Here is a 12,864-nt window from a genome sequence, read left to right as displayed (position 1 = left end):
GGGCAGAGTAGAGTCCTGACTGAGCTCCGCAGGGAGGCGGGCAGAGCTGAGCCACCACATCTCATCCTGTACCACAGGGTTTGTGGAATGCCAGATCTTGGCCACACTTAGCAGTTGTAGCCTTGCCCTCTCCGGCCCGGGCACGCCCCTCCAGTCCCGGGCACGCCCATTCCCGCTCCAGGCACGCCCCCTCCAGCCCGGGCACGCCCCCTCCAGCCCGGGCACGCCCATTCCCACTCCAGGCACGCCCATTCCCGCTCCAGGCACGCCCCCTCCAGTCCCGGGCACGCCCCCTCCGGCCCGGGCACGCCCCTCCCGCTCCAGGCACGCCCCTCCAGCCCGGGCACGCCCCTTCCCGCTCCAGGCACGCCCTTCCCGCCTCGGGCACGCCCCTCCCGCTCCAGGCACGCCCCCTCCCGGCTCCCTCCAGGCCCCGCGCGCGCGCGGTACCTTGAACTCGGTCTCGATGTTGGCCAGCCTGGCCAGCTCGTTGCTGAGCTCCAGCGCGGTGAGCACGGGGTCCTCGCTGGACAGCGACAGGTAGGCGGCGCTGGCCAGGCCCTTGTAGGCGTTCATGCGCGAGCGCGAGTGGCTGAAGGCGTCGCGGCGCTGGCGCTCGGCGCACTGCGCGCACTTGCAGAAGTAGTCGTGCGGGCGCTCGATGCGCGCGCCGCGCCGCAGCAGGATGTGCACGATCTCGTACTCCTGGCAGTGCGCCGCCAGGATGATGGGCGTGATGTCGTGCGAGAAGCGCGTGCCGTCCTCGTCGTAGGCGTAGAAGTCGTCGTCGCGCAGCTCCTGCTCGAGCGGGCTGAGCGCCAGGCGCCGGCCCTGCGCGAAGGCCGGGTGGCCCAGGATGGCCTCGACGATGCGCACGTAGCCCTTGCTGATGGCCAGCAGCAGCGCGTCGCCCACGCGCGCCAGGTTCTCCTTCTTGAGCAGCAGCTCGGTCACCTCCAGGTGCTCGTTGCCCACGGCCAGCTGCAGCGCGTTCTGCCCCATGTAGTCCACGCAGTTGAAGTTGAGCGTCTTGGACTCCTCCAGCATCTTCCTGACCACCGGGATGTTGCCGTACTCGGCCGAGTCCAGGAAGCGCTCCTCCTCCGGCGTCAGGCTGGTGCCCTTCTCGTTGAACATGTAGGCCGGGCCCCGCGTGGCCTGGCGGCGGCCCTTCTCCCTCAGGGTGGTGTGCCGGCGCTGCATGGTCCTGAAGGTGCCGGGGCCGCCCAGCCTGCGGAGGGCGAGCAGAGGGGTCAGCGGGACGCCGCTGAGGCCAGCGCCTTTCTAATGGGGAAGGGACGGGCTTGGCCACTCTCCACCCCCGACCCGGGGGTAAAGGGGGGTGGCGAGAGAGCCGGTCATTCAAGTGTGTGCCCGGTGGGCCCCGAGAAGGACGGGTTCCCTGAAGTGAGTAGCGTGTGGAAAGCGCCCAGTGCTGGCTTTATTCTGTCCCCAACCCCATCTTGTTCTGCCCAGTTCCCCGGGGGGGGGGGGGAGTTGGCCACCGTAGTTACTGCTGCCTTTGGTTCACGTCTGGCCTTCTAGCAAGTTCGCACACTAAGGTGAAGCTGCAATCACACGCAAGAGTGGGCACACGGGGTCCGTCTCTGCATCCTGTGCAAGCCCTCCACCAGGTCTGGGTTCTCTAGTCCCCAGGAACTTAGTCTCCTACTACAAGACAAGATGTGGCGGGGGACGGGACAGAGGGGATTCGGCCATGTCTTCTTTTGAAGGAAACTGGGTTTCTAAATGGGTGGAGGAGATAAGAGATGAAGTCAATTGGTATATGCTGGGGTTGCAATCTAACCTGCTCTCTTTCCCATACATGTCAGCCGCTATTCCTAGTACTATTAATGTATTAAGGACTTACAGTGTGCTGCTAAGAGCTTTGTATGTGGTGACCCGTATAACAACCAGAGCAAGGCTAACTAGCCTCATGTCTGATGACAAGGAGAGAAGGGGAGTGGAAAGCCTGTCTTTGAATGACTGCCATTTGCCAGTCATGTGGCTTCAGACAAGTTACCTAAGAATTTGTTGCACTTTTAACACATCAGATTAGGGATCGTAAACAGCTAGCATGTCATTTGAGCTCAATTCAGGGTATTCTGTTTCCAGTTAGCCTTGAGACCTGGAGCAGGTAAGCCAGCAAAGTAGAGGGGCTGGACTAGATGTTTTCTCAGCATTCATGAACTTGGGTAGCTCAGATTCTTCATTTGTTTCTCTCTGAATTTTCTATTCTCCTTTTTGAGTCCCATTCACATTCTTCAGATAACATTAAAAATGGTATGAATTTCAGCAAGAGTATCTGTTCTAAAGAGTAAGTACTTAGCTGGACACCAGTGGCTCATGCCTGGAATCCCAGCTACTCAGAAGGCTGAGATCTAAGCATCGTGTATCAAAGCCAGCTTGAGAAGGATAGTCCGTGAGACTCCTATCTCCCTCCAGTTAATCACCCTAGAGCCTGGGCGTGGAGCTGACGCTCAAGTAGTAGAGTGCTAACCTTGAGCAGTAAAGGTCAAGGACACCACCCTAGTCCTGCATTCAGCTCCTGGATTGGCATTAAAAAAAAAAAAAAAGAGTAAGCACTTAGGGATTTGTTTCTCTAAGTTTTTTGATAGTCCCAAGAACTTCCTGTTGTTGTTATTGATTATGTTTCGAGTATGAAAAATACCCAGTATTTCATTTAAGCCATTTTAAGAAATAAGCACCAAAAGCAATCACAGCACAAGGTTTATAAATTAGAGTTAGTGTTTTGCAATTAAAAGAAGTGTCAATTAATTAGTACTGTGAACTCGGGAATTTGGGGCTCCACTATTTTTCTGCTCACTTTATCTTTTGACCTGTGCTAACCCCTTTGATTTTAGCTCCTTGAGAGTCAGATCTTGCATATAAGGCAGACAGTGGTGGTCAGAGCTTGGTGGTCTAGTCCTGCCTGGAGCAGACTCACATTTCCCTTCTACACGCTGCTAAACTACAGGGTAGAGTAGCAGCTGCAGCTGCGGAGAAACTCCCTCCACAGGCAGCTGTGGGTGGCCACCCCCAACAGAGATCTGCTCCTTTGGGGTCGAATCTGAACTGCCATCCGCTTTGATAAATGAGTCAATTCAACTTCTGAGCCCAATTTTTCAGGAATGCTCTTTCCAGGAAGGAAGCTTCTTGTTTCCACCAAAGGCAGACTCTAGATGGGGAGCCCAGAGCCATCTTTACAGAAGGGGCATTCACAAAGAGTATGCGAGCATATTTACTATCATAGGTTTTTCAGAGGGAGAGTGGTGATTGCGTTGAAAGCTATGCGGTCGTTCCACTTGTATCCCCAAAGGGCCTTGTTCCCAGGGATGCCGTGAACTTAGTTTCAAGGCTCAGCACTTGGGCACTGACAGAGGTGGAAACTGAGCCCACAGAAGGCTAATAATGTTTCTCACGGAATTATTTATCTTCTCTTATGAACAGTTTCTGCCTCTCTCAGGAGCATCTTCTGGAATTAGCTATAACAGCTCAACCCAAGAAAAAAGCAGTTTTCACTGAAGAACATATGAGCTCTGTATTAGCTATGAACTAGCAGCTACTCTTAAAGAAACAGGCACCACAGCTCCATCCTACACCCCTTTTCCTTTGCAGGACTGTCCAAGGGGAAGAAAGTTTCAGACCACAAGGTCAAGGGTATACAACTAGTGCACAGCAGGAAGCCTTGGGGAAATAAATTCAAAGGAGAAATAATTACTGAACCAGGTTAGAGCAGAAAGAAACATTTCACAAGGAACATGCCAGAACCCAGTCTACATTCAGAGTCCATATAAACATCAAAGACACTGCAGTCAAGAAACTTAAAGAATGTTCAGTCATCATTTGTTATTTCTCCTTATTAACAAAATAAAACAGCAAGACACAGAAAAGAAGCTATTAGCATTCTCCACTTTTAGGTAGAGAGACTGAAGTAGGTGATGTGAAAAGACTACACCTTAGGGCAAACAATTTCTACAGAAAGGTATGAGTCTTGATGTTCCTATGATAATTAGATGCACTGAATAATGTGTGTGCATGGCTAGGACTTGTTAGAAGTTAATATGTCTCCACCACTTGTCATACATTTCCCTGAATGACCTTGAAAGCAGACACCCAGATGTACCAAGAAGTAAACAAGCCTCTCCTTCACAGCCTTTACAATCTCAGCTTTGGAATACATTCAGATGCTCAAAAAATTGTCAAGTCTGCCCCTTTCTAGTGGATTTGGCATTAAAAATGAAACCATCTAAGTCTTCAAGTGCCGAATGCACAGAGATTGTTGAACGACACACTACTCAGCGAGATGGCTTTCAGAGAAGGGTTTACAGCCACGGGTCAGTTCAGATATCCATGAAGGCCTTCCAGTCTCCATAGGAGCTTTTCGTTAGCTCTGACCCTCTGTCCCTAATACTCATCTAGTGATGGGTGTGTGTGCGTGTGCGTGTGTGCGTGCTGGTCCTGGAGTTTGAACTCTAGGACTGGTTGTCCTTTAACTTTTTGTCTCAAGGCTAGCAGTCTACCACTTGAGCCACAGCTCCACTTCTGGCTTTTTGCTGATTAATTGGAGATAAGAGTCTCACGGACTTTCCTGCCTGGGCTGGTTTTGAACATTGATCCACAGAGCTCAGCCTCCTGAGTAGGTAGGATGACAGGCGTGAGTCGCCAGAGCCTGACAACATCTCATGGTGCTTTATTGACAGTTATTCAATGACAAATATCTTTAGCTACCACAGCTTTGCTATTTACCCTTGATATTATTGATATTCTAGGCTTTAGCCATATGTATCACATGGATTGGAAAGAATCATGGTGGAGCACAAGGCCAGTTGGCCCTCAGTAGCTGGCGGCCAGAGCTCCCACGCGGGACTGCCGTGGCTTGTCTTGCTGGACTCTGGTTCCTGTCCCAGTTTTAGGGCCTGTATAAGCTGAATGATTCTCCCTGGAATACAGTTGCCCTCACATTAATACTTTTCTTAAAAATGAGCTTTGAATACAAATTGCCTTTTATTTCATATATTATTAAGGTAACGTGTGATGAAACTCATCAAACACCCCAATTAAGATACTGTGTTTTCCATTTTCCAGAAATGCATACCTTGACATTTGGTGTCCTTGAGAAGAAGGGTTCCAGTGGAAACAAAAGCATATGTGAGAGAGGCTTGGTTACTAAACTCCCTCTTGACCCTCGGGTTGCTATTTTTATCAGCCTACTCTTAGAGATGCCGTCAGTCCATTTAAGGAAGCCAGATGTGGCTAATACATAAGGAGTATGAACCTTGCACCTTAAGTCCAGCTGCAAACAAGCATGCACTTGGAGACAGGGATGGCAGTTAATTTCTGATGAAGAAAAGACCACAGAAAAATGTCTCTTTTTAGAGATTTGTTTGTTTTTTTTTTCCATTTTTTTTTCTGAAATTGCTAGATGCATCAAAAGTCTCTGTGGAAATTAGCCAACCCTGAAATCAATTCAGGCTGTAACATTCCAGCTGGATGTAGAACCAAACAAAATGCAGGCTCTGATTAGGCACTCAAGGAAACCCAGCCCCATTCTACTCCTTCTCCTAAGTGGACAGGCTCGGGCTGTTAGTCCCGAGAGCCAACTTGACGAACTAGTCAGGTGACTCGCAGTCCTTCTGAACCTCAGCGTTCGGAAGTGAAGTAATAAAAGTCACCTCTCATATTGCTCAGAACCACACTGAAGATTAGGGTCTGTACACCAGATTCTCTAATTACCGTAAATCTTTGTACAAGCGTCCATAAGAACAATCTTCAAAGTCTTACATACAGATATACTTAGGCCTGGAGTTACTCAGATTGGTGCAGATTTTACCCTATTCTGATATACTAAAATTAGATGTTTTTCAACTAACTGTGTAATAGTGATGGTTAATATATAATTCACATTCACCCTGTGCTGAACACTGTGCCAAGTGCTTTGTATGAATGGTTTTAAATAAATTATCCTGATAAGTTTAGCTATTTTCCTAAATGACTGTCCAATCATAATGATTAGCATTTATTACGTTCACCACATGGCGGCCTCCATGCTGAGCACTTCACGTGCAGGATCAGCTTTAGTTTCTACAGATGACTACATCTTTTGGTGCTATTGTCACTCCCAAGTTTTAGATGATGAAAGGATGGCCCACACGTCCCAAGATACGCAACGTGTGAGGGATGCCGCACCCTATCAGGAGTCCAGTCTGTGATCTTGCAGCCCGTGCTTTTGGCTGTATGTCACTGCCATCCATCTTCCTCCTGTATTCTTTCTACGATTCTTTAGTCTATATAATTTTTCCACTAGAGTGAAGAATTCTTGAGGACAGGGGGATTAGTTGTTGATAATGACACATGCTGTGGGCCTGAGAACCCTTGATGTTTGGTCTATGGTACATGATCAGACCATTTATTTTTAAATGCTTGATATGGATTGGTCATTTAAGAAGAACAGTTAGCTAGAGAAATTAATATTTACCATTGTCATCCTTACCAATCCAGAAGGCATATAATCCAATGGCCATTTCCTATTTCTGACTGATAACTTTTAAACTATGAGATATGGGTTTGTAAGTAAAATCGGCTTCCAATTAGCTCCACAATAAATTACGATCCATAAGTTGCTATATGAGTTGAAGTGAGATAGTGCATGTAAATTACTTAGTACTCTCCTGTCATTGAAGATTCAGTTTAGTTTATTGTAATTATGCTAATCAAAGGCATGAAGTTCATATCAAAGGTAGTGATGATGTTGATATACTTGTACAGTATATTCTTTTTGGTGGTCTTGGGGTTTGACCTCAGGAGGACTGTATCCCTAAGCCCCTATATGCAAAAGGCTAGCTCTCTGCCATTTGAGCCACAGTGCTACTTCTGGTGGTTGAAGATAAGAGTCTCACAGATTTTCCTGCCCAGGCTAGCTTGATCCTCAGATCTCAGCCTCCTGAGTAGCTAGGATTATAGGCATGAGCTACTGGCACCTGACAGTATTTTTTAAATAAAAAAGAGATACCTACCTAATTACTTTATATATATGAGTAAATACTATATCTATATATATATATATATGTATGAGTCTATATCCTACAAGAAAGAAGCAAAGTATTTTTATGCTACTCATTATAATCTATTATATTAAAATATATTTTCTAAGTAATTCTGCCTAAGTAGGATGTTTTCCCATGGTGTCTTAGATTGAAAAATATTAGCTGAATATTAATAAGTGACTTGAACCATAGTTTATTTATTTACAAAATAAGACCATGTAGCAAAGAGACTATTTTCTGTCCTCTCCAAACTCACACACACATTAACTATCCCGCTATCCAAATGTAACTATTGCTTTGTGTATGCCTCTTTTTTTCTTCTTTTGAAATCTTTACTTGCCTATTAGGACGTAGGAAGTTACAAAACTGAAATGTCTATATTTCATTGTGTACAACTCCAGTGAGAGGTAACACAGCAAGTTCACATATTTCCCTTAAAAAAGATTAGTCATGGAATAAAGTAGGCCTGCGGGTCTCCCTGACCTCTACCATGGAAGTCTGCAATGAATATCTACCATTAGAACAAAGAGACTTACTTCAACTGTGAGGTGACAGTACAGAAAAAAAGTGTGTTCAGTATTTATCTGTGGGAAATGCTGGTTGCTTTTCCTAAGAAACAATTCTTGGTAGCTGTCATCCAAGACACCGCATGTGTTCTGCAATTAGCTGCAATGAGGCTCTACCTAAATTTTTTTCTGGGTTAATTGCTGCCTAAAGGAGTTAGCTAGCTAGCATGCCCCTAAGCTTAGGCACAAGTGTTTTTGTAAATAAATATTTATGAAATTATAATTGTGACATAAATTCTTGATAAGGCGTTACACAATCAAATGAATATTATTGTTAAAAAGATCTTAGAAGTGAATTCGTCTCATATCAATAATGAATACTCTTTTTCTACGTGAGTTCATTCATAAATCTGTTAAGTGCGCCTGGTGCTTTAGAAATAGGGCCCACCAGCAGGTGGCATGCTGAAGCAAAAATTCACCAAGTGCCACCAGACAGGGTCAGTCATTATTGCCTTTTCCATATCTACCTTACATCCATTAAGCCTTTCAATTATATTTAACAGCAGCAGCGTCTTGGTGTGTCTACTCAGCCATACGTCAGTGAATTTACAACTTCACATTTAAAGACGGAGTCTCAGTGATCCAGAGTTTCAGAGCTCCTGTCAAAGCCCTGCCCAGATCACATCTCTTTTTAATAAGAGCATATTTGTTATTCTGAAATGGATGTCTAAAGGAGATAGATAGCTCAAGCCAGATTTTCAACAACAAAACAGCAGTCACTTGGCCACCTGTAGTTCTTTAACAGTGACTCTCTATTCATTAGAATATAGCCACCCTCCCCCTCCTGAGCCTGCGTTGGTATAACGATTAGACAGGAGAGCTCTGGGTGGTGTAGATGTAGAAACAGCCCCCCCCCCAAAAAAAACCCAAAACCACGCCAGCACAAAGGACTAAGCCACCAAGGTGAGTTATCTGCTTCCAGATGGCTTTTGTGCAAACTTAGACACTCAAAACAGGGGGGAGAGATTCCCCCACCAACTCAACAGCCAGAGGTAGTTCCCCACGCCTAACAGTGCAGCAGAGAAAGGACTAGTAAATAAAAGTTCAATTCCACATTTGAGGGAGAAAGCAGCCCACTGGCACAGTGTGGGGGGATGGCCGTCGCCACTTACATCGAGGGTGAAGGGGCAGGCTCGTCCTTCCTCTAGATGACCGGGGTCCGGTGCTGAGTCGCGGGCGGCCGGCTCCCCATGGGCGGCTGGCGGGAGGCGCCGCTCTCCGCGGTGCTGAAGTGGAGAGCTGGCTGGCGGAGAGCGCGAACCTGCAGCGATCCGAGGCGCGCGCTGCTTTCCTTTGTGCTGCAGAAGGGTAAAAACTCCTCTTTGGTGGCCGGCCTGCCCTACTGTCTTTTCCCTAGTCTGGGGGAAATTTTCCAGAGATGAAGGAGAGGCATCTGTGTGTAAGACTGGCATGAGGCGTGGTGATGGGTTGGTTTAGTCCCCACCCCCTCTCTCAGAAGGAGCTTTTGAAAGGGAGAGAGCAGCCCTGTCTTCCTACCGTAAGCCCCTCAGAATTTCAGCCTGCTCCCTCTATCCCAGAACAGTGCATCACACACACACACGCACGCACACACACACGCGCACACACACACACACACACACACACACACACTGCAGTTATGTAACATGGCATGTTCTGGCTCTCAGACAGAATACGCATCCGTTTAAACAAATGAATAATGAGGGGTGAGCTGCCTTCCTACCTGTTGGGTCAGTATATTTTTCCAGGGGAGGGAGCTAAGAAGAAAACTAACGCCAGAGGAGCGGAAGAATGGCAGCATAATTTTCTGTAATAAGCCTAGGGCCACACCCTACTTTGGGAGGGTAATGCATCTTCCAACTTTACCCTTTTGTTTCAGGATCTCTTTCTGTGGTGTGGAAGCAGGAAGAGGGCAGTGGCATAGATGAAGTCTGATGTTTAAACAAAACAACTTGAAAGGGGTTAGCTCCATCATTCGAAAGGAAATCCCCACTGCGTGATGCCATTTTCTCAACCGTCCCCACTTCTCCCGGCAGCATTGCTGTATCCCCAAACACTGTGCACCTCTTAATCACTAAAGTGTTTTGATGACATCACTGGAGAGAAACCCCCTTAATGGAATCACTGGCCATTTGGAAACAAAACAAAATGATTGTTTCCAGGATCGATGTGGGTTGCTGAATAATAAATCAGAATGCTTATCCTTTGAAACCAACTCATGGGTTAGTAAGAACAGCGCCCTGTAATGTGCAATGCAACTGAAGATTAAAGGACTCCTTCATAATGCATTTTGCACACTTCCATTCTAGTTAAATATGCAAATCAGATTGCATCAATTCATTAATGTACTACTAGGATTTCTTAGAGGTTCCCTGGTGTTGTGTGAGGAAGGACCCTTGGATTTTGGTTTGCTTATTAACTGTGTGACCTTGGACATGAGAGATAACCTTATTGAATCTCAATCTATCCATACATAAATGGTGGATAAACTGGAGTTCATAATGCCCATTGACCAATTGTTATGATAATAATTAATTGAAATAACATATACAAAACACTCAGGGGAGTTGACATTTAAGCCAGCTTTATCTTGGAATGTTTTTCATCAGTTCTTTGCTCCAGAGGATTTAAGAAAGTTCTCCAATTAAAACTCTAAAAATATCCAGGATCTGATGGCTCATGTTTAGAATCCTAACTACTCAGGAGGCTGAGATCTGGAGGATTGTGGTTCCAAACCAGTTTGTGCAGAAAAGTCTTTGAGACTTTTCAAAAAATAGCAACAGACTCTTCAAAATGAGCAGCAAAATAACAGGCTAGAGCTATGGTTCAAGTGGTAGAGTGCCAGCCCAGCAAGTGTGAGACTTTGAGTACAAACTCTGGTACTGGCAAAAAAAAAAAAGTCTTCTCTAAAAACATTAATGTTAGGGGCTGGGAAGGTGGCTCAGTGGTAGAGTGCATGCCTTGCATGCCAGAGGCCCTGGGTTCAATTCCTCAGCACCACATAAGCAAAAAGAAAAAAGCCAGAAGTGGCGCTGTGACTCAAGTGGTAGAGCGCTAGCCTTGAGCTGAAGAGTTGAGGGACAGCGCCCAGGCCCAGAATTCAGGCCCCATGACTGGACCCAAAAAAACAAACAAACAAAAAAAAACATTAATGTTAAATTAATATTACAAGCCTCCACAGAGTTTCCAGCATTAATTATTGTGTTTTGTTAAAGTATCTTTACAGATTAAGAACCACTAAAGTGTGTCTATTGCACAAAATTATGAGTTTCATTTTGGCATTTTATACAAAAATGCCTTTTCTTTTGGCAGTACTGGAATTTGGGCTTTGTCCTTGCTTGACTGGTTCTCTGCCTCTTGAGCCATGTCCTCAAGCCATAAAATAACTTTTTGAAAAAAAATTCCTCAAAATTAAGACTTGTTCTTAACTTCTTTTTTTATAATCTTGAAAAATGGGGGGAAATTTTCATGAGAATTAGAAACAAGTATGTTTAACTTGAGTTCTTTAATATTATGCTGAAGTATAGAACAAAATATGTAAAGCTACCAATGGTATTTGACACAACCATAAATAGAAGCTTAGCTCTAGCACTGATAATATCCTTTTGATTGCAGTCCTCATCACCATGATTAGTGAATCAGTAGAGTCTCAATTATAAAACACTTTTTTGAGAATATTGGATTGTCACTGTTTTTTAAAAAAAATAAATTGCCACCAATTTCATGGAATTCTGACATGAAGGATGTTTTTCTTTTTATTCAAAATAATTCCACTGAAAAATAATATTTTTATAAATGTACTGATGATGTATATATATACATGTATACGTATATATATATATATATGTAGGTATGCGTATATAGAGTTGGAGGAAGAGAGGGGCTAGAAGAGGAACACAGAGAAAGGAAATAAGCTAATTACTTAAAATAATTAATTAATTGAAAAAAGCTCAGAATCAGACCCGTCAGCTCTTCAAAAGTGATAGAATAAGATGACATTTTGTGCAGGATCCAGTCCTCAGGATTTTCGTTGTTAGACTGCTCTTTTGTTTTCAAAGTATATCATTCAAAGCCGTTTGGCCAAACGGGTAAATCAGTGTAATCTGAAAATATTCCAAACATTGAAGAGATTATATCTTCACTATCAACTATGAAATTTCAGAAGACTTCACTATGGGACTAGAAAATATTTAAGATTCTTGTGTAAGATATTCAGCTTTGCTTCATGTTGATTAAGCTTAGGTTCACCATAGTTTAAAAGTGCATAAGACTTCTAGTTTGACTTATGTTTTAGCACCAAGTGGGTGCCATTCCCCAACTACATCACTGTTTTCTCACTTACGAAGTGAAAGTGACAATAGTCTGTCCCTGGCTTGTAGAATCATAGCATGGATAAAACAAGACAGCTCCCATAAAGAGCTTAGAGCATGCCTGGCACATGGTCAGAGCTCAGCAGATGCCAGCTTTCTCTGCACCTCTGCAGCGGCCATGCTATTGATCAGTGGTTCCGTCACAACCCAAACAACCTGTTTAAAACAGAAAGACACAAGTTCCTGGTGGCTGTTCCCCACACCGGAACTTCACACGTCTCCCCTTGAGAAAACACTCTTCTTGTCTGTTGGAGGACTAGTTGTCTCAGAAACCGCAGCCATGAGTATGAACATCTTTTTTTTTTTTTTTAATTTTTTATTGTAAAGATACTATACAGAGGGTTACAGTTACATGAGTGAGGTAATGAGTACACTTCCTCTTGAGCATTGTTACCCCCTCCATTGTGAACATCTTTTTTAAGTAAATTATTCCTTTCTCCTTTTTCCCCCTCTCTCAGAGCATTCCTTTATAGTCTATGCTGATTGATTACTGGATGGATAGGGTTCTTTCTCCTGTATATAGAAATACATCAAGCAAACTTCTTAGACTTTTAAAAAAATGATGTAAATAACTTTTTTTGTAAATAACTTCTAATAGAAAAATATTTCTGGTTGAAATTTCTGGAAGCAACTATGCTGAGCTCATCTTCAAAGAGAACAGGAGCTTGTCCTTTGCTTGTCTGGCACCACATCTGAAGCTCTGCAGAGCTTCTCCGGAGTAGGCATGGCCATGGCAAGAGCCCTGTGTTCTGGATGGTCTTCAAGTCATGAAAACTTGTGTCTTTATTCACAAATGAGCAGTGGGTAACTGGCAGTAGCACTGACCCAAAGTGATTATTAGAGTGATGCGAACACTAATCATATTTATTTATGTCTTCCTAAGATCTACAGCCTTCCAGTTTG

The 12,864-nt window shown here is 44.7% G+C and overlaps 1 protein-coding gene across 1 annotated transcript in view; it reads right to left on the bottom strand.

Moving 5' to 3' along the window:
- The window catches only part of LOC138809383 (short transient receptor potential channel 7), a 119,560-nt gene extending 110,773 nt beyond the window's left edge, over nt 1–8,787 (bottom strand). The window contains exons 1-2 of the mRNA XM_069995897.1: nt 8,725–8,787; nt 451–1,231 (exon numbers count right to left, since the gene is read on the bottom strand). Of these exons, the coding sequence (XP_069851998.1) occupies nt 451–1,231; nt 8,725–8,726 (783 nt within the window). The 5' untranslated portion in view covers nt 8,727–8,787. The remainder of the gene's footprint in view (nt 1–450; nt 1,232–8,724) is intronic.
- Between the last annotated feature and the right edge of the window lie 4,077 nt (nt 8,788–12,864).

Source organism: Dipodomys merriami, unplaced genomic scaffold, assembly GCF_024711535.1.
Source record: "Dipodomys merriami isolate MVZ:Mamm:240054 unplaced genomic scaffold, mDipMer1.0.p SCAF_496, whole genome shotgun sequence".
NCBI lineage: Eukaryota > Metazoa > Chordata > Mammalia > Rodentia > Heteromyidae > Dipodomys > Dipodomys merriami.
The sequence above is the reverse complement of the archived record's forward strand: the minus strand, read 5'-3'. Positions and strand labels throughout refer to the sequence as shown.